General features: G+C 54.2%; 5 protein-coding genes across 5 annotated transcripts; 2 read left to right on the top strand and 3 right to left on the bottom strand.

The window, feature by feature from the left end:
• Positions 1–5,980: 5,980 nt before the first annotated feature.
• COCSUDRAFT_26849 (alpha/beta-hydrolase) lies at positions 5,981–8,183 on the bottom strand. Its single transcript, XM_005652163.1, has 7 exons — positions 8,097–8,183; positions 7,720–7,969; positions 7,504–7,615; positions 7,278–7,343; positions 7,098–7,190; positions 6,736–6,886; positions 5,981–6,528 (listed from the first exon to the last, which is right to left on the bottom strand). The coding sequence occupies exons 1-7, from the start codon at positions 8,149–8,151 to the stop codon at positions 6,350–6,352; spliced, it is 906 nt and encodes a 301-aa protein (XP_005652220.1). The 5' UTR covers positions 8,152–8,183; the 3' UTR covers positions 5,981–6,349.
• Positions 8,184–8,632: 449 nt separating this feature from the next.
• Positions 8,633–9,851, top strand: COCSUDRAFT_11314 (Di-trans-poly-cis-decaprenylcistransferase; the record flags this gene model as incomplete). The annotated part of the gene is made up of 5 exons (XM_005652164.1): positions 8,633–8,746; positions 8,860–9,006; positions 9,143–9,291; positions 9,396–9,510; positions 9,642–9,851. 5 exons carry the CDS (start codon positions 8,633–8,635, stop codon positions 9,849–9,851), a joined length of 735 nt encoding a protein of 244 aa, XP_005652221.1.
• Positions 9,852–10,302: 451 nt separating this feature from the next.
• COCSUDRAFT_39277 (vesicle-associated membrane protein) lies at positions 10,303–12,104 on the bottom strand (the record flags this gene model as incomplete). The annotated part of the gene is made up of 6 exons (XM_005652165.1): positions 10,303–10,512; positions 10,931–11,114; positions 11,339–11,388; positions 11,494–11,575; positions 11,701–11,766; positions 12,043–12,104. The coding sequence occupies 6 exons, from the start codon at positions 12,102–12,104 to the stop codon at positions 10,303–10,305; spliced, it is 654 nt and encodes a 217-aa protein (XP_005652222.1).
• Positions 12,105–12,466: 362 nt separating this feature from the next.
• Positions 12,467–17,654, top strand: COCSUDRAFT_64330 (hypothetical protein). The gene is made up of 11 exons (XM_005652166.1): positions 12,467–12,588; positions 13,012–13,075; positions 13,200–13,389; positions 13,665–13,807; positions 14,046–14,177; positions 14,517–14,722; positions 14,957–15,095; positions 15,405–15,545; positions 15,857–15,942; positions 16,205–16,373; positions 16,640–17,654. Exons 2-11 carry the CDS (start codon positions 13,013–13,015, stop codon positions 16,709–16,711), a joined length of 1,341 nt encoding a protein of 446 aa, XP_005652223.1. The 5' UTR covers positions 12,467–12,588; position 13,012; the 3' UTR covers positions 16,712–17,654.
• A 1,772-nt stretch (positions 17,655–19,426) lies between these two features.
• On the bottom strand, positions 19,427–22,608 carry COCSUDRAFT_3542 (NAD(P)-binding protein; the record flags this gene model as incomplete). The annotated part of the gene is made up of 7 exons (XM_005652167.1): positions 19,427–19,581; positions 20,241–20,418; positions 20,839–20,972; positions 21,260–21,455; positions 21,748–21,891; positions 22,218–22,302; positions 22,454–22,608. Coding segments are annotated over 7 exons (1,047 nt in total), but the record flags the coding sequence as incomplete, so codon positions are not given.
• Between the last annotated feature and the right edge of the window lie 682 nt (positions 22,609–23,290).

Below are 23,290 nucleotides of genomic sequence, written 5' to 3' on the forward strand. Positions count from 1 at the left end.
CAGGATCAAAGATGCGCAGAAATGATCTGAAATCCGACTGCTTGCCACAAGAAAGCTACAGTAGCGCCGCGTAACTATTTGAAAAGCAGGCGTGCTGACAACATAGGATAGGAATGATACAAAGTCAGCCGCTCTAAGAAATGCACACGGAATAATTCAAAGACTTAGCTGGCAATGGCATGACCTTCAAATTCCAAAAGCACATCTTGAAGAAAATCCAAAGATATTATGTCCAGCTTGCAAGGCTGCTGGTAAGGAATGCAACCAAGTTCTGTGCTGCCAGGCCTCGAACCAATCATTTTTGGTCAGGAAAGCTGCAAATTTTAAAGCCGCAAGAATTCGCATAAGGAGCCTCAGGGAAATGTACTCCAAGCCGGATGCCTTGAGCCACCCAAAACAAAAAAATTCCGATGCACAATTAATCAGTCCATTCAAATTTGAGCACACACACATACTGAGCACAGCCCACCACACTCAATTACTTGCAGTCGACAGAACTTCTCAAGTGTTCCTCTTTGCCACCTTTGATCACCATTATTCCCCAAATTTTCATCCATGCCAGATTATCCCCGCCTCAGTGGCGGCCAATACAACGAGGATCCTCAGGGCTGCGGCTTGGGGTGACCCGAGAAAGCAACCAGGATGTTGGCGGCTGATTCCATCTGCTTGGGTGGTGATGCTGTCGTGCCCCCATTGGCCTGCTGGGCAGCGGTATTTTGGGGGTTGCCGCCGAAAGATGACTTGGAATTCTCAGAGCCAATGGAACTGGCGCGACCCGTCGACCGCACGCTCCTCGGCCGCTGAGGGATTTTCTGCGCACCAAATGAAATTTGCATAAGAGCGTCGATCACGGTATCAGGTCATAGATGCCAGCTAAGTCAGGGGTTGATAATGCGCTGTAACAACTGCTTCTACATCTGTGAAAGCTGGGGCTAAGTCAAGCCAGCTGATCACATCGACTCACTACGCTTGTCCAAGCAAGGTGCCAAGCAAGGTGCCACCCCGAATGAACTATCTGATCACACTCCAATAGCCTGCCAGCCCAAGCAGGGTATAAGGCAGGTCTTCCCAGCTTGGTTAGTATTGCGAGCAAGTGAGACCAGCAGGCTCACCCTGAAAGCGGAGCCGCCTGATCCAAAGATGCTGTTGTCCGTGGTCTGGCCAGTGGCTTCCAGCCAGCCGCCGCTGCCAGTCTTTGACTTCTTGGACGCATGATTGTGCGGCGCCCTCTCACCCTGCGCCTCCCACTCGTCCTTTTGCCTGAACACCAACATCACATCCTCTCATCAGGCTCTGCCCACAGCAGCTCAAGACAGATCCAGGCAACACAGCAGGCGCAAATTATAAGACATGTTTCGCAATCTGTTCAAAAAATGTACTGCGAGAGTCACTGGTTATTGCAATCTTGCAGCTATGGCGTCAGGATGGCCAATGCATGGTTGGGGTTTGAGGCCGGGGCTGGAGGAAGGGGTGGGGCTTCTTTATGCAAGGGGCCAAGGGCAGCAACCCCTTGCAAGGAAAAGGGCCTGCCGATTGGGCTCTAAGTGGACTTCACCCTTTGCCTTTCTATCCCCCGTGTTAGCCCAGCCCGGGCCCGAAGGCAGGCCACGCATCAAAGCTCGTTGTATCTACATATGATTAATCTTCTGTTTCGTGTGCATGGAGGGCCACCTCATGGTGAGTAGGTCTTACTCGTACTGACAACCTTTGTCTTCCTGCTGAGTAGCGATTTTTCTCGGGAGGGAATGTCACACCTGTCGTGCTTGGAGCCCGGGCGCGACGCCGTGGCTCCATAACGCGCGCTGGCACTGCTGACGCCCTTGCCCTGACGCTGCCGGCTGGTCATGCGCGCAACTACCTCCGGCAGTACTTCAGGCCCAAACACCTGCCAGGTAGAAAATCACGTTACAGCCACCACACAACAAACTCCATCCAAACATAGAAAAATGGGGTGATCCTTGTCAACGCGCCCGACAATCAGCGGCACAGCCCAAGGAACCCACAAACAAAAGACTGAAGTGGTGTTGTGCCTGGTTGGATACACCACGAGAAACTTCATTGAGAACTTGTCCAGAGCAGGCCGGCACACGTAACAAGCTTGGAGTCATGCAAAAGCGTGGTTCAGAAGGCATTGTGCTGCTCTCCCAGAAGAGCGCGGCTGCAGGGATCAGACAGGGGGCGTTCCCACCTGGGCAGGGTCCTGCCACCAGCGTGGCGCATTGTTGACAGCAGCGGGGGGCGCCGTCTCGAGCGAGGCGCCGTTGGCCACCTGCTCGCGCGCGGCGGCCGCGTCCATCTCCTGCTGAGCCGCCTGCGCCTGCGCATCGGCCGCCGCCTCCGCGACCGCCGCCGCGCCCTCCGCCGCCGCGTGCTCCGCGTCGGCCGTCGCTTGCGCCGCGCCGCGGCCATAGTGGTGCATGTACCACGACTGCATTGGGTCGCACCCCATCGCGCCTGCACAAGACAAACTAGAAGCGTCAGCATCAAGCACGCCTTAATAATATGACATCGGTTCTGACATCAACATCAAGATTGGACAAGCAAAGCCCTGGGAGCCACGCAGGCCATGGAGAAAAGCCACTGTACTTGCACATCTTCTCAATGTGAACTCCAAGCGTCGGTAATCAAGCACGCCTCAATGTCAGTCAGGCCTTGTCGACGTAGGATGGCTGAACAATGCTCTAAGAGTCACGAAGGCCATGGAGAAAAAAGCCACTCTACTTTCACATCTTGTCCCTCTTGTCGAGCAACCACAACCAACCAGCTGAAGCTTGAGCCTACATGATTGTTGTCAATTTGTCTTTAAACAATATGTCGATCTGTCATAAAGCTGCCTCTGGTCACCTGCAGCCCCGGCCATGCTGTAGGGGTTGAAGTTGTAGCCGCTCATGTTGGGGTAGCCTCCGAAGCCCGGGTAGAAGTTGCCGTAGTTGCCAAAGCCGTACCCGTAACCGTTCATCATGTTAGGCATCCCCATAGAGTTGTACCCCTGCACATTGTGCCACTTTTTAAGCCAGCGCAGGCAATTGGGGTCCTACCAGACACGCAAGTTCTTCCAAGTTTTAGATGGCAAGGAGCTATGCTCAACAAGGAGTGTGAGAGAAAGACGCCAAGCAGCAATAATGACAGCAGCCCCTTTGGTCTGCACACCTGCGGAAAGCCGCTCTGGCCCATGTTCGCATGCGCGGCAGTCGAGCTGTTCTGCTGCCCGGCGCCCTGCATGTATGATCTGCGGCTGGCGTCGAGCGGCACCGGGCGCATGGACTGGCTACCGTTCTGGCCGCTGCCGGTCGGATCCGTGCCGCGGTGGCCGCTGCTTCCGCCGCCGCCGCCGCTGCCCGGGGGGGGCCCGCTGCCGCTGCCACCGTACGCAATCTGCGCCTCGGCGATGTCGGCCTGCTGCTGCGCGCGCGCATGCGCGGCGGCCGTCATGTCCTGCCGGTGCTGCAGGTGCGCCTGCGCGGCGGCCGCCATGAACTGCTGGTGCTGCATGTGCGACTCCGCGGCGGCGTCCATCGTGCGCTGATGCACCGCAGCCTGCGCCTGCGCGGCGGCTGTCATCGTCTGCTGGCTGGGGGTGTGCTGATGCCCCGCTTGCGCATGGGCCAGGAGCCCCTGCTGCCGCTGCACCTCCATGGCGGCTGCAGCCGCGTGCGCCTGGGCAGCTTCCAGGTTCTGGTGCTGCTGCTGCAGCATGGAGGCCGCCACTCCCAGCCCCTGCAGCTGCTCCCGGCTATGGGAATCCCCATGCTGCCTGCTCCCATTCGCCGCCGCCTGATCAGAGTTCTCCCCAGGCGTGTTGCTGCCCTTGCGCTCTGTGCTTGGGTCCCCGCTCCGGTGGTTGGCGCCCGTCATGTCCTGCAGGAGAGCTTTGATGTGAGTAAGCAGCTCACGCTCACCCAGGCAACGAGGCCTTCCAATCATGAGATGGCAAGATACGAAAGCTGGATAACAAACATTCGTGATGCACACATGTACAGAAGGGCAGGCAACCCACCGTCCGCGCCTGCCAAGCCGCCTCAACATCGCTGGCTCCAGCATCCGCTTGTCCGCTCCCCTGCTGCGCGGCCTCCTGCAGAAGCAAAAGAATATAAGCATCACACCCCTCTCTTGGTAGTTCAGAAATAGCCCTTCAGGAAATCAGCACTGTGTGCAACCAACAGGCCTGGCAAGCGTGAAACAGCAGCATCATGGCGGGAAGCTTACCAGGCGGTGGAGCTCGGCGTTGTAGGCTTCCCGCTGCCTGCAGTTGGCTTCCAGGTGCTGCTGGCGCCTCACCAGGCGATGCAGGTCATACAGCTGCTCCACAAAGGTCTCCTGGTGGTGCAGCACCAGATGCCGCAGCTTTCCATAGTCCTCTGTGCCGACCTTCTCCTTGATCTGCCAAACATCATGCCGCCGATGAAGTCTCGGCCACCACTTGAGCAGACAGATTCTCTACATTGCTGATGGGGGAAGACATACACAGGAAGACCCCCTTCTCTGATGGAGACACTGATGAGCTTGAGACAAGCTGAAGAGCACCGGCAGTGTCAACCAGCAAGGATTGAATGCTTCCTCACCCTGTCGATAATGGCAGGCAAGGCCGCGCTTGGCTGCTGCTGCTGCATGTTATACACTGGGGCAGCAGCCCTGTTCTGTGGCAGCTGGCCACAGCCAGGGTAGCCCGGCAGACTCATTGGAAAGGTATTCAACGCCTGCGGCTGCCTGCTGTGCTGCTGCCCTGACTGACCAGGCATGGCTGCCTGGCCGCCATGTGATGGATTGCTGGGCTGCGCATTTGTGTACCCCATGTCCTCTCGCCTGAAAAGGTTCATCAGGTACTCGTCCTTGTTGGCGCCTGTCAACTGCTGCTCGCTGGCGCCTTGCTTCCCTGTGAAAAGCACCACTGTCAGTCCTGTGAGCATTATTTTCTGCGAACAAGAGCTGCGGCAGCACACGAAGCAGAGGAACACGATGAGCCGCAAACAATATGCAGCCATTAGATAGAAGGAGTCAGAAGCAGCACCTGACATGGTGGCTCGAGAATAGCTGGCCCACGAGGACCCCTGCAGGGAAGTTCGTGTGTTTTCAGGGCCAGATTGAGGCGGCTTTTCGAGATCGCTAGGGCCTTTGCTTCTGCTCCAGGGCCCAGAGGATTGCCTGGCAACTGTCATGAATCAGGAGCGCCAGGAAGACCAAGAGTCCCTTTTGCTTGTTGAACGTTCTGCCTCGCGACTTCTCCTTGAATTGGCGTATACTACTAGGACGCTGTCCTGAGGGCCCCAGTCTGCACCCTGTCACCACCGTCAAACTTTCAGCCTATTAATTCCTTTCAGGCTGCAGGGAGCCTGGGGACGGTGACCCTGGAGGAAGTGGGGCCCGTGGCGGTGGCAACGCAGCTGACATTGGAGGCACAAATGCAAGCGCACAGCATGCGACGGCCCACTCACGTCGTCTGCGAGCTGCTGACAGACTCACCCGCTAGGTTCCCGATCCTCCGCGTGGCGCGTGTCCGGGCGCCGTCGGTCCCGCAGATTGCTGCCTGGCGCTACGCTGGCCAGTATCAACCCCCCGCGACATGCCTCACAGCTGGGCGCACAAAAAGGTCACTTTAAAGTGCGGAGGATTTGGGCGAGCGCAAGCGAAAAGACAAATCAAGGATCTTATTTTCGGGCAGGGCATAATTTCGAGACCTCATGAGAATCGTTTCCCTGCTGATCGGCCTGATCCCGGTGGATTCTGCCCGAGGTGAATGTTGGCAGGGCTTCCTGCCTGACAGACCTACCGAGCCTTCACAACTGTCCAGCTCCTGCCAGACCTTTTCTTTCAGAGGCAGACGGTCTGCTGCGCATGCTCAACCTGCGCATGCTGTCATGGATTGCCCAGATTGCATGCTAGCCTAGATTTGACATATAACTCACAGCATCGGATCATCCATGATGGTCACAGCTGACTCAATTATGAGCTTGACCATTCCTGTGACAGTGTACGTCACAGAGAACTCACTCCAGCTGCAAAACAGTGGTTCTGCATCGCCTCATTGGTGGTCATGGCATCTAAACTAGTACTGCCTCATTGCATAATTTGCTCCGGATCTCCACCTGATTCAACAAGTTGCCAACATCGTGCCGCGCGGTGCACCAGATTGATGCCGCTAAATATCAAAATAGGAGCAAACGTCAGTGACCGCCTGAGTCACCCAGAGCCCAGCACTGGGCTGCATCAGCTGCGAGGCAGATATCAGTGAAAGGATACGCCCAACGGTCCGCCTCATTTCCGCTCTGCTCACTGTGAAGCCAGACATTGTCTTGGCAAGCCCTGGCATGGCAAGTGTGCCGTTGCACAATCAAAACTTATAGGATGACCCTCATTGTTGCACCATGTCCCCAATTTCCACGCTGTACTTCTCATCCAGCTCCTTGTCATCGTACACCACCCTGATCCAGCGCTCGATGACCCCCGGTGAGCCATACCAGGGGCGCGAATCCCCTGCCCCAGCACCCAACGGGCTGTGGTAGACACCCTCAAGTGTGATTTGCTCCGCACCTGCATTTGTACACACAGATGCCGCTCTCAAATGAATGCTGCTCGCTATTGGGAGGTGTAGGTAGCATGCATGAAGCGAGGAATTGCCAGTGCTTGCCTTTTGCAACCTCATGTCATTTTTCCCACACGATAAAGAGCTCATCTCCATTTTACAGGTCGAGTGGGTGCATACATATGTACTGACAGTGGCTCATGCAAATCGCTCACCCTGGAGGTGTGCTGACGGCAGGGGAGTTATGCCGTCGCCCCAAACCTCGGCCTCCCCACACACCTGCTGGTACCCGAGGCCCACCAACTTCTGCGCAAGTGTGCCCCCACCGCCGCGAAGCTTTGCACCCTTCACCAATTTTCCAGCCACCTGGATGGATCAGGGCCAGTCAGCACCCACAAAGCAGCACAGGGTATGGGCTTCTGGGAACCTGACTCAGTAGACTGTGCAATAATGGCAGTAGAAATCTGAAAATGAGCTTGAGCACCCACACAGCAGCCCAGCGCAAGGCAATTTTAAACACGAATAGATTGAGTGTGCACACTGGCAGGAGGGAGCAGGAGGAAGGGAGTTGTCACACCGTGACATACTGGATATGCTGGTGGAAATTGTCCGGGCAATTATCTGTGACCCAGTTCAGAATGCCCCTCGTCTGATCAACAAGACCCTTGTCCTGAACACACCAAGACTTTCAGTATCAGTTCTTCAGGATTAAATGACCCAAAGGATTTCATATATTTGGCTTCACACCAGAATGTACCTTGGGAGGAGCCAGGTGTGGACTGCCGAGCGTAACAAGCCTGTCGATGCCATCAGTGCCATATCCCTGCATCTTGCAGGAGTTCAATTGAGGCCTTTGTGATGGTAAAAGATTGCGGGTTCATTGGCAGCGGAAGACATGCCGGTGCCAACGAACTCGCTAGAGCTGCTAGAGCTGCTAAACACTGCAGATGCCAATCACAAGTTAGTGCGCATGCATGTCTCACCAGCAGATACACCCGGGCAAGCCAGCCTCCAGCTGAATGCGCCAAGAGAGTAATGGGCCCATCGGTGGATTTCTGTGCACCACTGACGGCATCAGCAACCCGCTCCAGATACCTGCCAGATCAGGGTCGGTGATTGGCTCACACAATGCACAAATTCACTGGCATGGAGGGGTCATTATTGGAGCACAATGATGATGTGGACAAAGACCGGCGCACCAGTCCACCACAGGACGTGGTTGCAGGGTGCCTTTCCAGTACTCTGCCTGCCTCAAGCCAGCTGCATTCCTTAGCCAGTCCACTCGGGTGACAGCGGCTGTATGCACTATTAGGCCCCTCTCTTCAAGAGCCTGCCCCATGGCCTTGTAATCCTGAGAGTTGTTGCCAAGCCCTGGCAGTAGCACTACTGCACGTTTGCTTCCACCAGCCGATGCCCCATTAGCACTAGCTCGAGGTGTGCGCAAGACACCTGCACCCAACTCGTTATGGAGCTGAAATTGACATTGTTAGGACAGTGCAGAGCGGATCCAAGGAAACAGCAGACTAAATATGTCAAGCTATAGTGCAGATATCAAGAAAACTCAAGTGGTTCTCACCACCCCGAGAGCTGGGACACCAACTTGGCAGGCATGTCCTGTGGTGCGAGATCATCAGGTGCTCTGCGCTGCCCTTGTTACTTGTTCACACCGATAAAACTATGATATGAGGGATACTTTATCTTCTATTTTATCGTATGGCATCAGGAGGACTTCCAAACGAGCAAACACCGCATGCGCCTTGGTTGATTTCCAGCAGGATCAGTGCGCATTGATCTTAGAAAATCCCCGTTCTCAATCAACTATGCACTCTCTGCACTCTCTGCTCTCGATAAAGATTGCCCAAACTCGAAGAAATTCTGATGCATGTACTCTGATGAGCCACGTGACACAATTGTTTCCTTGGACATCCTGATTTCTGCTTGCGCACGGAAATTTAGAGGTTGGACGCAAGCTGGGAAGTCAGAAATTGATTCTCGCAGCGCACACTTATCATGATGGAAGAGGCATCCACCAGTGGTAGGGTCCAGGGGGGTTTCCTCAATCAGGGCATGGTGCTGCTCGAAACGTATGTTAGGCCTTACATAACTGCCTTGATGAAGGCTGGTCCTGTGCCAAAGCACATAGCATTCATTATGGATGGGAATCGCCGCTTTGCTAATCGCCATCAACAGGTCACAACTGCAGGACATCAGTTTGGGTATTACAAGGTAGCCTCTTGCATTTGATTTTGATCGTAGAGCAGTGCACACCTTACTGGAATTGATCAGATGTTTTGACATAAGCCAATGTCTCTGAAGGCTGCGATCGGGGTTAATTGCAGCTGCTGGATGCTTTGGAGTGGTGCCTTGAGATTGGAATAACGTGCGTCAGTGCATATGCATTCAGCATTGACAACTTCAAACGTCCCGGGGATGAGGTTGACATGCTGATGAGGCTTGCAGAGGAAAAGCTGGAAGAACTGCTGCATGTAAGCTGCCACCAACGCCCGGTGTAACCTTGATAGCCTCCCCACTTTGCTGCACAGACATTAGGCAATTCATTTCTCTATAATCCCTCCCCAATACTCTTGCTGTGCTAGACATGTGCATGCTACTGAGCAGGAGAGGGATCTGGTGGAACGGCATGGCGTTCAGGTCCGAGTGCTAGGGGACCTTAGCCTTCTGCCAGCCAGCGTACAAGCTGCTGCAAAGCGCGCAATGGACTCTACCAAGCTCCACACGCGGGGCATACTCAACATATGTTTTTCATACGGGTGATCTCCCTACTCCTAATGCTGCGCATGGCATGCACAAGCTGGTTGGATGTAGGGATACAATAGCTCTGATATCGCTGCTTTTACACCCTGCTGCTCTGCAGGTCTCGGCAAGAAATGGCGCAAGCTGTGGGGAAGGTGCAGGACGGTGTCATGTCGGGGGCGCTGTGTCCTGACGATGTGTCACCGAATGATATTGAGCAGCACCTCTACACAGAGGTATTCAAAATCACTCATTTAATAGAGTGCCCCTCCCACGATGTTTCCGAAAGTTCATGAGCACTTGCTGTGAGGTATGTGCAGCTGTGCAGCTTATGCAGGATCACTGAAGGGAGGTGCACGTGATGCAGGGGTGTCCGCCTGTAGATCTGCTGATACGGACGTCTGGGGAAACCCGCTTGTCAGACTTTCTGTGCTGGCAAGTGCGCCATGCGCAGCTTGTATTTGCTGATGTGCTGTGGCCGGACTTCTCTTTCTATGACCTGCTCAGAGCACTGCTGCAATTTCAGATGGCTTCTACTCATCTGAAGTCCTTGCAGGCACTGCCGCCAGCTTTGTAAGAGGATGTTTGAGCGAGCCAGACCGTGACTCAATCTTTATGACAGATGCCACTCATCGTTCCGTTAATGCAGGATCAAAATCCTTATGTGACATGTTTGCTGATCATTATCTCTTATTGACACCAAGCTGAGCTTGGCAAGCAAGGCCAGGCAAGCTCTGTTCCTTCTTTTACAATTTGCACTGCAGATGTAGTACGAAAGAACATGCAAAAGGACATTCACGATTCTTGAGTCAAGAATCAATGGTATGCACAATCTGAGAACAATATCAGCATCAAAAGTTCAGATTTGAACTACAATCACAGAACCCTGCCGGGTGCAACCAGTGAAAGCATTGATAGTCAGATCAGTAGTTGGACATGGGCATGCGTACAAGATGTGAGAACTTGGACAGTAGTCCCTTCACACAGTGCATTTTTGGCGGACTTGACATGAAACTTGAGGACATGACTTAGCAGTGAAATGTGGGGCTGCACGCAAAGCACACGATGATGTACGCAATGACAAGAATGAGCAATGCAACAAACGCCAGAAGGCGCATGTTCTTCCACCACAGCCGTGTCTTCAGGCGGCGTGCTTCCCTCTTGAAGGCAAACGACTCATTCTGCAGGTGGTCGGTTTTGTCCACCAGCAACTCTATCCGCTCCCCTCGGTCCAACACCTGTGTGCAACAGGGCTTGCAATTGCTGCATCGTGATATGCAGAAGCAAAAATTCTCCAATGAAGACCGACCCTTCCAGGAGCATGATGCGAGCTCACCAGGTCTGCAAGACACAAGATGTGCGCATGTGCTGGAGACAAACAGAGCAGAAAGAGCAACACATGTAGATGCCCGAAGCAGCAGCTGCTTGACCAGGAGCCTGGCACTCGACATGGCACAGGCTATCAATACAGTGATGAATTTTTCCACGGTGCCAACCGGCCTCCCTCTGCGGTCAAATGCGCAGTGTGCCTCACAACATCACCATACAGCCAATTGAGCAACTTTTGCCAGTTTCTCTCCATTCTCTAGTCTGCATGGTTGTTGCTGGAGGGCACTGTTCTTGCGATGCAGCGCGGGTCTAGATCTGCGGCCGCACCTTGTCGATGTTCTCGATCATGACGGTCTTGACCTCGGAGATTTCGCCGCGGACGCGGTTAATGGCGTCTGCGCGCTGGTCTGTGCTGTAGAAGGCCATGCGGTCCTCCAGCACCCGGCTGAACTCCGCGTTGTGCTCGTACGCTGGCGCACTGTGTGCCTCCTCGCCAAATCTGGCCAGGTACCTGCTCGACAGACAGGTCAATCGGTTCTGAACTGCACTCTGAACTTGCATGTTTGCCTGACAGGATTCCATTGGCACTGGCGGCAGTTTCTCTGTAGATCTCACTTTGCTGCATGCGCTTTCGATGCAGGTCGTTTGTGCTACATGCTTAGCTGTTGCATGGTGCTTGAGCAAGGGACCCATGCATTTGCGGTCGAGAAAGCCGCAGGAGGCCAGAAAGGGCACCTGTCCCGTACATCCTCCAAGAAGGCAAACGGGATGCGCCGCCCAAAGCCCTGCAGCAACTCATCAGCTGTTTCAGAGGCATATCTACTACTTGACAGGGGTGTGGAGGCCACGTTGAGAGAGCAACAAAGAAAAAGGCCATGGTCAGAACACACCTCGTCAGCCATGCAGAGGAAAGTGATGCCGTCCCGCACCACAATATGGAACAGGTGCCGCTCTTGCGAGTAAGAAACACGGCTGCATGCCAAATCAGGTTGCACGTGAGATCAAGACCTTGGTGATGAAGGTGTGGGACATGAGGCATGTGCTTCGGAAGGCAGGAGTACACTCGAGGATTGCCTCTGTCAGAGGTGGAAGCTCACCTGTCATTCTGAGGTAGCTTCTCTAATATCCTGTGTGCTACCAGATTTGCATTTCCGCTCACTTCACTGCGGCACATGCACAGAAATTGCTTCAGCATGTCTCGTCTGCCAGGAAAGTAGGCTAGGGAACCCAGGAGGGAAAGCGAGACCCAGACCACGAGATATTCGTTTAAACGATATGCATTGAGCTCATAGACTTGTACATACAGTTAGAAAGTGACAAAAGACCTGATCAGCGTTCCGGCAGCTCTGTGGATGGTGACAGTTCATGTTCTACCCCATGCCCTACTGGGACAAATCAAGGAGATGCCCAGGATTGAAATCCATTCCTGATATTCTCACCTGTACTCTGCAAGAACTGTAGTTCCCCTGGCGATCAGGCTGTAGAGTAAATTATCGTGCATGCTGACAGTGAAGTCTGCTGTTACATTCGGAGTCCGGGCCCAGCTTCCAAGAAGGTCTCTCAGGCCTTGTTGAGCGATCAGCTAGCAAGCTGTACTTCAATACAGGTTCATGTGATCGCAACTCGTCCGCTCGCTTCTTCGATTTATGGGGTAAACAATTTCTTGGAGCAGAAATGGAGGGAACGCCAAGCACCGGTGCCATCAGAAGCTGGCACGAGCATCAATGGCATTGCCATTCATAGCAAGATGTTCGCACTGCCTTCGTCATTTTTGTCGCGGCAAAACCATTTGGAGTACGGGAGTAGTATTGTCAAATGTCCATGAGGCTTTTGCTGCAGAGTTGGCGACTAGATCAGGGCAAAGGAGAGGGCGACGTGTCTGTTTTCCGGCTGGATGAAGGTGCCGAGCTTCAGGAGCTCAAGGCTAGGATACCTGCAAGCACGGTGACAATTTCCTCGGATATTCTGGAGTTGGTTCTGTAAAGGTGCGCCTGGTTGTTGTGAGACCTGGCAAGTCTGTGACTAGATGTGTTGACCTGGCATATGCTCCGCTTCATTGCGATGCATTGGCAAACGACTAAATACAGAGCGTGGTGTGCTGGACGATGTGCCTATTCTGCATTTGGTCTAGATTCCTTATTTGGCTCAACTGACAACCCAGGACCATTGCAGATTATTCCCTGTGTAAATACTGTGGCGTGTCCCTCATTTGTGCACTTCTTACCTAATACGGATGGGAGTTTACTTACTTATTTACTGTTTGATGGCTTCAAGCTCATTCTAAAGCGAGTGGTATAGGCCGACCTCAACGACTAAGATGCAAGGCAGTATGACGCAGTTTCCTTTCTAGGCATGGCCGCTCAGATTATAGTTCTGTGCACATATCTGACTGCTGAGATTTGCTGCAGGATGGCTGACTTACAAGAGATAAAAGCCAGCCTGCCCCTGGAAGATCAGGTGGCCATCGACCAGGTGTGTCTCTTGCACTGAATGCACCATGTGCAGCATGCAACAGCAGCCTGCATCTTCCACATCATTTCAACCTATTGCTCTTGTAGACATTGGCTCAAGTTAATATTGGGCAATGGCTGTGCAGCTGGGGAAGCAGCTAGCTGCAGAGAGGAAGCAGCTGCGCCTCTTCAGGCATCCCATACGCACGCTGTACTACTTTTCGGCGTGTGCTGGGTCGGCGGCTGTGCGCGGGGGGCTCTGGCTGCTCAAACACCGCATCACTCTCACTCTCCTCTTGCCCGCCATCGCAGGCTACATCTTCTTGAAGCACACAGGTGCAGCCCATGCAGAGCATTGCGACCTCCTTGCTTCTGCTTTTTAAAAAGCATGCACTGGCCAATGTGGCGCTGTTGTAGCTGTGCCGCTGGGGTCAGCACTTGCGCGCATGTTGAGAATTGTTGCTGCGGTTCATGGCCTCACAGCTTGCGCCTTTGTGTGTGGGCACGAGCCACCATGACAATCCTCTGCATGTGCGCAAGTCTGGCGGCACGTGGCAGGAACGATTGTGAACAAGCACAGTGTCTGAACAAGCAGGAACTTGGCATTGCAGGGCAGCAGGCGGAGGAGCTGCAGAGAGCGGAGACGTGGGTGCAATATGTGGTGTGGTGGGTGGGACTGGGCATCCTATCCTCCATCGGCCTGGGCACCGGCATGCACTCTGGTCTCCTCTTCCTCTTCCCCCACATGCTGAAGGTAATCACAGCATACTCAATTGTACTTCCCGCTGCCTATCTTACACATGGCAACTTTTTAAAATTCGTGTGACCTGAACGTCATGCTCGTGGGTCAGATTGCATTGGTGTTGAGGTCAAGAGCGTACTGCGGCGAGTGTTATATATGGAAGCAAAGGTTATGCAAGCTTTCATGATTATAATTCTCCGATGGTTTTGTGTGGGCATGCTGACAGTCTATGATACTACCTCTGCTGCAGGTGTGCCTGGCAGCGGAGGAGTGTGGGCACCTGAACTTTGACTCGCGCGTCGACATGTGGTGGAACTCGGACTCGTTCCACTGCGGCAGCGGCCCGCGCGGCACCGTGCACTTCCACGATATCTTCCTCAAGGTGGCCCCCTCTTGCCCACCGCTGCCATACTCTTGCTTGTTCCTGACTAGGCATCTTTCCACCTGTACGATAAATCACATTCCATGCCACCCCATCTCTACCCGTGGAAAAAATACCGCCTGAAATCCAGGGGAACTGATCGTTGGCCAACCAATTCCCAGCATCCTATTCCAGCTCCCGAGCGAGGGGGACTTGCTCTGACGTCTGGAGTGCTGAGCGCATGGCGATCCCTCATTGGAGAGGGCGATGCACAGGCTCTCGCTGGGAGAAATACATGCAGGCACATGTCTGCAGGCGCTTCAGCTAGGTGACAGTAGCGCTGACTAAGCTGGGGTGCAGGTGTTACCGGCGGCGCTGCTGTGGGGGTCGGGGACGGCAATTGGCGAGATTCCGCCGTACGCATTCTCGTACCACGCGGCCAAGGCGGGGATCCGAAACGAGGAGTGGGACAACATGTTCAAGGTGAAGCCGGTATCGGAGGGGCAGGGCTTCTTCGAGGCGCTGCTCAACCGCATGAAGAACTGGATGCTCGGCTTCATCCAGCGGTGCGCGCCCCTCCCTTGCCTCCTGATGAGCGGCTTCTCCGTTTGTGCCTTTTGGTGCAGTGCAGTCCGCAGGAGTCATACCAACGCCTACCACACGGCCGTCCTATTTGTTGTGTTTTCTGACGACGGCAGCCCCTCATTCTTGGAGGATCTGTTGGACCTGTTCGTGGGCTGGATTGTATTGAGATCAAAGGGATTATGAATGACTAATTGATCTGTTTGACTGCGGTGCAGGCACGGTTTCTGGGGCATTTTTCTGCTGGCGGCGTGGCCCAACGCGCTGTTCGACCTGTGCGGCATCTGCTGCGGCCACTTTTTGATGCCCTTCTGGGAGTTCTTTGGCGCCACCCTTGCCGGCAAGGCCATTGTGAAGGTGCAACCCCTCCTTCCCTTCAGGGCTCCCACGCCTCTCCTACCATTGTCAGTGTAAATATTGTTTTTGTCTTGGGTAGCTTGAAACTGCTTCCCCTCATGGTGTCACATCAAGGACCATCAGGTCAGGGAGAAGTTTGCTGCAGCTGCCATATCAGGGGTTTGCCCCTTTATCGTGAAGGCCGTCGAGCATGCTGCACTCCTCTAAAGGACATCAGTGCAGCGGCCTCCATCAAATTGAGTGCATGCCTGTCGGGGGTTGATGCGTGACACGCCTGTGTGTGACTTGTATTTGCTGCTGCATGCGCAGGTGAACATGCAGGCGCTGGTGCTGGTGAGCCTGTTCCGGCAGCAGACGCGGGTGAAGGTGATGGAGTGGATAGAGTGGTGCCTGCCAGACCGCATCCCCTGGCTCTGGGACGCGCTCGGCCACACCGCCACGCCCGCGCAGGTGCTGCTTGCCACACATCAGAATATCACATGTTGGTTCCATGGCTCAGTGCAAGTCGCCATGGATTGTTCTTTTGCTACACATTTTAATTGCCATTGACATTTTGTAGCTCAGCATGCCATGCCAGATGCTCAGGGGGTGCATTCCTTGCGCTGAACAGTACGTATTGATTTCTGGGCACTGCATGGCTCACCAAAAATTTCCACATCTGCAGTTTATAAGACACCAAATGTCTGATTATTCAAGGGATGCGACTTCTAGTCACCAATGTCAATGACTAAGCGGTTACTAAGCATCCGGCGCGCATACAGGTGGTGCACCAGGCCATCGTGTCCAACATCGCCTCCTTCCAGGCCGGCGTTGCCCGCCGCCAGGCCGCCACCTCACTTGACCGCAGGTGCGGTGTTTTCTCATGCCCCTCTCTGCCCCCTCAGCCGCCCTCTACCTGTGTGGAAAGGGAAGACGCACCAGCAGCCGTGCTTACCGTCTGCTATGTTCGCGCTGCCTTTGCTGCGCCACAAAGTGAGAACTGGCTTGTAGCTGGGAATGGCGCAGGCATGCAGCAATCAATTAGATACCTACTCTGTGGATAGAGGCACTCCATCCGGAGGGTTCAAATAGAAGACAGGGGATCTGAGTCATGTGGCTGCGGCTATCAGGTGGTTCTGGGAGCGGCTAGGGGACAATTTCAGGAGTGTATCTGCGGCGCGGGCGTGGCTATGGAGCTACGTGCCCATCGTGGGCGGCGCCAGCGCTTGGCCCAGCCTCGTTTTCCTCATGGTCATGCACTTTGTGGTGTCCTGCCTGGAGCAGTTCGCTCAGAGCCAGGTGCGATACTGTACCTAACATGACATGGATATACATGGACGTGACGTGCTGAACATTGTTACGGGACAGTTGCATGCAGAACGGCATGCTATTTTGACAGAAATTGTCTTTTGCCCTGCCGACTAGATAGCCTTGTACCCTCAGGGAAGTCTGTTTTGAAGGTCTGTCCACTGTCAGTATGCAATTAAGCAAAATCAGGCCTGCTCCAGATGGAGAATGTTCATCATCGTCAAGTAGTAACGGTGAGTCATTGTTTGTCACTCCAGGCCACCTATGAGCACAACCGCGCAATCCTGGCCGAAGCGCAACGCCGCCAGAAAGCCCACGCCTCTCGATGAGAGTGCTCTCTGGGCCCGCCCCGGCAACTCTCCAATTTGCCTTGCCAGGTGCTCTGCCTCCCTGCTGCCAGGTGCTCTGCCTCCCTGCTGCTGGATCCAAGAGCATGCTGCGCTGCTCCAAAAGCTGCATAATGGGCTTCCGTCCGTACACGGCCCAGAAAGGAAGGCTCTCCATGCGGGGCCGCAGGCTCTCTCTTCTGCCGTTGTGCCATGGTGAACAGCAGCGTGGGGTGCTTTCGTCGTGCCGTGTGGTCTAGCAGGAGGGATGCAGCATCCTGTTGGGCTGGTGGCCCTAATTGTGCCAGTGTACGGGACAGCGCCTGGCATATTGAATGCTGCCGCCTGGACATTGGTCAGGGACCTGGGAAGTTGTCATCTTTGCTGGATGCATTGAGCGTGCACAGTTGGGAGTGGGGATTTGGCTCAGATTATTTGGACGGGGCATGCGATAATAGCGGGCACTTGACAGGTGTTCTTATGCCTTTCTAGCAGAACAATGGAGGGACATTCCCTCCGCGAATGCACGCCAATGGTGGGGCAGTCTTGTGGCGGGGGCTGTTCACACATCTGCTCTGGGCTCTTGTACAGATACAGAGGGTGAAGTTTGTAGAAGACTGGCTTAGGAAGACAGATGCCTTCTGTCCTGCCATCCTCACCGCTCTGGATGATATCTCATGGATGCCAGTACCTGAGCCAAGGGTGTAGACGAGATTCTGTCCATTATTGCCAGCAATCAGACAACTGTTTCCATGCCAGTTGCGGTTCCTTGCTGTACTATGACAGAGTCTAGGCCCCTTTGGGTGGGGGTGCGAGCACTGTATAATCCAAATTGCTGTTAGCCCTTGCAGTGACAGCTGTCTGCAGAAGAATTCGACACGACCCTTGTTGTGATGGGCGGTCAAGCGCTGTAGAAGTTGTAACTGATGTAGAACCAACTTTACCCATGAAAAGCTTATTCAAACACAGAAACTCTGCATTACAGGTACCTGCGTGCCTAAAATTGTGAGGACTATGAAGGATATCCTTGCCCTCGTGCAAAGCAAAATCCCGACTCATTTCTCCCCATGTTGTCGTGAATCGCATATCGGAATGCTGTGCATGCATGTACATGTTGCAAGCCTAAGGGTTGTGCGATTGCCTCTCAAGGGCCTCCACAGACCTGAAGTATGGCGTGCGGAGCGCATGCTGCGCTGCTCATATCCATTCACACAAGACTTACAAATGTATTGGGGTAGCCCCTCACACGTAACAGTGCTGCAAAGTTGTCATGATCATCATAAATCACAGCAACTGCACTGCACCCTTACGGGTCCATGCCTTCTCATGAATTGCACCTCTTAACTGACCTGAACAACCACCGATTTGGCCGAATGTACCACTTCAAACACGCAATTCTGACAATGTTGGTTTTCCTACCCGATTTCAAACTGATTCATTCATCTCCAATATCCAGACACGTGTCAGCTTCCAGCCTATAGGCTGACAGCACCTCCTGGCAAGTGGACAAGTAGCCCATGAACGTTGCTGCATTCAGCTCTCATGATCATGGTCAAAGCAAAAAGTGACATGCGTTCGATATTCTCAACTGGTCTGCTGCACACTGCCCACAGTCTCAGCACATTGCATACAAAGCCCAACTCAGATCAAAGCCCAGCACAGAAGAAAAGAGGAGGAACGAAGAGATTGTACACTGTGCCCATGTTGCAAAATTGAACAAGTACAAAGACCATCCTGGTAATGCCCGAGGGTAAAGAATGTTTGCTACAGTACATATTGTACAATGGGGAGCTGAAGCATTCAGGCGCTGTCCTGGAAATGCCCATGTGCTGTCAGCTACCTACACCTAGAGACTGGCATGCGTTCAGGTGCCACCCAGCAGATAAAAGAGGGTGCTCAACCTCCTTTTATTGAGCAGGTAGTTATCAGCTGGTGCATTGCCGTTCAGCGCACTAGTGCACGCATTCCTCATCTATCGCTGCACCGCCGAGCCATGCTCCCTATTTACGCCTATACTTTACACAGAGCCTCACAGTGGCAGCCGCCTGTGCCACAAAGACTCTCTGTAAGCGCCACTGCTCAGCAGTGTGCTGCTTGCCCCTATTGCTGCTCTGCCTACACCCTAAGGTGCAGGGACACTTCACCTAAAGGTGCTTAAAGGTACTCCTTGATTGCAGCACCCAGTGCTGATGTTCAGGCTGGTGTGGCTACGCCCTTCAATTTATGTACGCTGGATATTCCTGGCTAAAGTCGCCTATTCAGCTCATGCGCTCTCAGCTGGCTTGCTTGTTTGGAAGCACGCGGCAGCCAGGTACAGATAGAGCACATCACTATCCCCTAACTCAGAGCCAGGCGTGTATTGTGCATCCTTCTCTTGCTACAGACTCGCTGTGCCGCAGACAGAGGGCTCATCTGGGCCCATAGGTATTGTGATTGCACCACTGAGTTGCGTATGTTACGGGCCCCTGCTGCCCTCAGCTGACCTTGCATGTTATTACTCACGCTGCAGCCATGAACACGCAGACCGCTATTACATTTTTGTACAGCCCCCCGTCACCCTCAGGGCAGACGATACTTCACCTAACTAGTGTTAGGATTTATACCCCTGCTCAGGGTGTCACGCGGGCCAGAATGTCTGTGGCGATGAGGGCAGACGGGGCTACCTCTCACCACGTTTAGATTTATTACCACTGCTCAGGGGGTCACGCGCGCGAGGGTATCGGCTGCGATGAGGGCGTAGGCGGTGGCGAGGGAGGCGGAGTAAGCGAGAGCCAAAGAGCGGGAACGCCGCGCGGCAGCCGCCGCCAGCCGCTCCGTGCGCTTTGCACGCTGCCCCAAAATCCGCTCCTGCTCGCGCGCATACACTGGCTCGCCTGCGCCCAAAAGAAATTGACCTTGTCAGGAGTTGCACCGCAAGATTGCAGCTTTTCAAGATGTGCACCGCAAGCTTTTCCTTGCGATGATGCGCACCAAACAGTGCTGGCTGGCTTGCATATCCTCACTGTGTGTGAACAGCCTCAAGTGAGCTCCGCAGTATCAACATTGTTGTCAGACGACGGGTGTACCAGACCGCCTGAGAAGCAATGGTGAAGAAGGAGGTGGAAAAAATTGGCCTCAGGTGCGCTCTCTGATGTTGAATATGCTGTAAAAAACGCAAGCGGGACCGAGTGTCCTCCAAAAAGATCACAAAGGATCGGTCGAGAACAGGGCTGTCAATAACACGAAAAGAAAGCCATCGGCATGGTGATGACAACTGTCACAATGAGGCAACGCTTGCTCCCTTTTGGCGCTGGCATTGCCTTGTATGTTTGCATATGCTTATATATATCATGCAATGAAACATTGCAAAGCCAGCACTAGCCGTGTCAATTCAAGGCCTGAAACCTGAAGAATCACCAATAGTCCGGTTTGACCCCAGACCAAGAGAAACAACAAGCAACCCGTGGCTTTAAGGCTGTAGAGGGGAGCAAACAAACAAAAAAGGATTCTGAATGACTTGATTTAATGATGAGGATGGCCAACAGGGGAGCACCGTCAGCGTTGAAGAAGCGATTGGTGCGCAGGGGAGCAGTGATGAAGCGCAGCAGCGCGCGTGGCAGGGTGAGGAAGCGGATGTAGCGGCCGGCCTCACCGCGCGCGGCCACCGTGCGAGCGCGCGGCACCAGAAACGCCGCCACCGTCTCCGGCTGCTCGCACAGGATGTTGAAGATCTGCGCAGCAGGAATCCCATTCATAATCTGGTTGGGCCAATCAGCTCGAAAGGGGACTCTATACTAATTGCCTATTCAAATGATTTAGAAAGTCCCCTGAGTCCGATGAACAGAGAGGGTAAGTATGCGGAAATTATTTTGACACTAAGAGAGTTGAGCCCATACAGAAGGAATGCGCACGCCACTCTGTGAATGATCCAGCGGAGTGAAACTATTGCAGAGGATACCACTTTCTGCGAGGTGAACTATACCCAGGCATCAAGCCCATGCAGGAGCAACCGGCACCAAAGGATGGACTTCCTGGCAGTGGGGCTTATGAAGTAAACATTGGACAAGTCTGAGGGTTTTCATCGGCCGCGTCTTGAGCAACTGCAGCCTGTAAGAAATTAGCAGGCGTACAAATGAATGCAGGAGGCGCACCTGCTTGTTGATGTCAGAGGCACCCTCCAGAAGCAGATTGGTGAGGACCATTCCGGGGGACAGGCAGTGCACGCCGACGGGAGCGCCCTCACGCGCAGCCTCCGCCCCCAGCGACCCCTTCAGGTGCGCAATTCCTGCAGTGCACACCCCAACATCAGCATGCGCTAAAACCTGTCTTCTCATGCTTGTCACGTAAGCTCCAAATGACGCCAAGCTGGAGCCTACAGGGCCAAAGATTTGCCGAGTGCAACAACATTCTGCCGTGAGGACAGGTCTGGCTCCTGCCGTGAGGACAATCAGCAACTCCCGAAGCGCTCTCTATACTTCAACATCATCCGGTCTTGTAATGGACCATGCCAGCTTTCAAGGCAAGGGATGGGGGATCTGCACATGGCAGGACTCTGTGGAGGCTGCAGCGCACCGGCTTTGGTGGCGCCGTAGGCGGCATACTGTGGGGTGGGCAGGCCATCAGCGCCGGCGCCGTCCATGTTGAAGATGTGCCCCCCGCGCGGCTGGGCGGCCATCAGGCGCATGGCCGCGCGCGTGCACAGCAGGCAGCCCAGCAGGTTGGTCTGCACAACCTCCTGGATCTGCTCCGGCCGCGCCTCGATGAACGACTGCGGCAGCGTCGATAACATGTACATCACTATGAGGGCACTGAGAGACTACTAGCGCATTTGAAACAGAGGCTCTGAAATGCAGTAGCTCCCATGCTATGCTACAGGTAACAATCTACTTACATTGGTACATGACACAGAGGGCATTTGGAGACACGATGCCTGTGCAACAGCTCACACATTCACTGGTGCAGTTAAATGTAGTGTCAGCAGCCAGCATTTGTTTCAATGCAGAATGAAATTGACAGCACATGTTGGGGTGGAATCAGATGAACAAGTGCGGCAGGCAGACCTGGAAGGTGCCGCTGTAGCCGGCATTGTTGATCCAGACATCGATGGAGCCCATCTGAGAGGCTGCGCCGTCGACCAGACGCTGCACACTGGCAGGGCTGCTAACATCACAGTCAATGCCCCCAATCCAGATGTCAGTGCCCACCTGCCAACGGCGCACCCAAGTGCCCTTCAGTACGCAGCTAATTGTGGGTAATGCAGATCGCTCTGAACCTACAGCGCCAATGGCGAAAGACACCGCAGAGGAATTCCTGACGCCTTCCTCTGCAGTAACTTGCCCCATTGGCCCCGTAACTTTGAGGTCCAGCTCCAATACGTGCCACAGAATGGAAGCTCAGGCTCAGTCTGACACTCCTTGCCATTTTTATGGCTGAAAGCATGCATGCGGGTACTGCTGCTGCACTGATCTAAGACGGCGCCGAGGACAACTTATAACTTGTGGCCGAGGGATTGAGATATATTGCTGTGGACGGGGGTCACCTCCTCGCGCAGCTCGCTCATGGCCCTCCTCACCGCCTGCACTGACCTGGAACTCACCATCACTCGGTCCCCAGACCTGCAATCGAGACACAGAGACTCATCATACACACAAGGCAACGCAAGCATTAAGCTGCTTCACTTTGCCCAATACCCATAGCCACCGGGAAAAGCTGCACTGCCTGTGCAGTGAGCATGTGATATGACTTGATGGCGAGAGGAAGACGCACCTGAGGAACTCGCGAGCAATGGCCTTGCCGATGCCCCTTGTGCCGCCGGTGACAACAACATTCAGGGGCGCATGGGGAGTGCGCCAGAAGCGCTTCATGCCAAAGCGGTTCAGCGCTGCGTACAGGCTGCCGAGCACCGCCCCCATCGCTGCTGGGCCCCATGAGCCGCCCATGCTCACACCTGCGGTAAGCGACGCATCAACGAGGGACATATCTTCAGAAATCAGGCAAGGTGCCACTGGAGAGGCTCGAAAAGGCACTGACATCGCCCAAGAAGGCACTGCCCTTCTGCCCATGACAAGAAGGACAGCGGACAGGGCCACAGACGGCCTCCACAAGCCCATAGGCCTTCCACTCTGCTCCTCTAAGTGAAGCAGTGTCAAAAGTCACTGCCAAGAGAGATGCAAGAACATGGAAGGCAGTGCGAGCGCCAAATAGGGAGAAAAGGCTGCCTTGCGGTGTGTATGCAGTGCCACATTGTGCAGGTCCAATAAACGGACACCTGATGGGGACGCTACAAAGGTTGAGTCACAAAGTTGTCTACCTGACAGCTGGCAGGCTGTTGACAAGACATATGCTGATGTGAGGACGAGGCCGATGGGCTTGTGGAGGCCGTCTGTGGCCCTGTCTGCTGCCTCTGACAAGAAGGGCAGTGCCTTCTTGGGCGATGTCAGTGCCTTTTCAAGCCTCTCCAGTGGCGCCTTGCCCGCTTTCTGCCTGCTTGGCTTGGCTTCCTTCTTGTTCTCCTGCACAGACATCCTCTGAGTTCTTCTGAAGGGGGATTATGCTGACAACTGCACTATTATAGCGCCCATTCCATCAAGATCTTACCTGGAG

Source organism: Coccomyxa subellipsoidea (genome assembly GCF_000258705.1).
Source record: "Coccomyxa subellipsoidea C-169, whole genome shotgun sequence".
Classification (NCBI taxonomy): Eukaryota; Viridiplantae; Chlorophyta; class Trebouxiophyceae; family Coccomyxaceae; genus Coccomyxa; species Coccomyxa subellipsoidea.

Excerpts from the sequence above, each read along its gene's own strand:
- COCSUDRAFT_64330 (XM_005652166.1), top strand. The coding sequence starts at position 13,013 with ATGGCTGACTTACAAGAGATAAAAGCCAGCCTGCCCCTGGAAGATCAG. Across the intron at positions 13,390-13,664 it reads CATCTTCTTGAAGCACACAG|GGCAGCAGGCGGAGGAGCTG; the intron begins GTGCAGCCCATG and ends TTGGCATTGCAG. Across the intron at positions 15,943-16,204 it reads GCCACCTCACTTGACCGCAG|GTGGTTCTGGGAGCGGCTAG; the intron begins GTGCGGTGTTTT and ends TGCGGCTATCAG.
- COCSUDRAFT_26849 (XM_005652163.1), bottom strand. The coding sequence starts at position 8,151 with ATGATCTCGCACCACAGGACATGCCTGCCAAGTTGGTGTCCCAGCTCT. Across the intron at positions 7,344-7,503 it reads TTGCCCGGGTGTATCTGCTG|GGATATGGCACTGATGGCAT; the intron begins GTGAGACATGCA and ends TGCAAGATGCAG. Across the intron at positions 6,887-7,097 it reads AGCATATCCAGTATGTCACG|GTGGCTGGAAAATTGGTGAA; the intron begins GTGTGACAACTC and ends TGATCCATCCAG.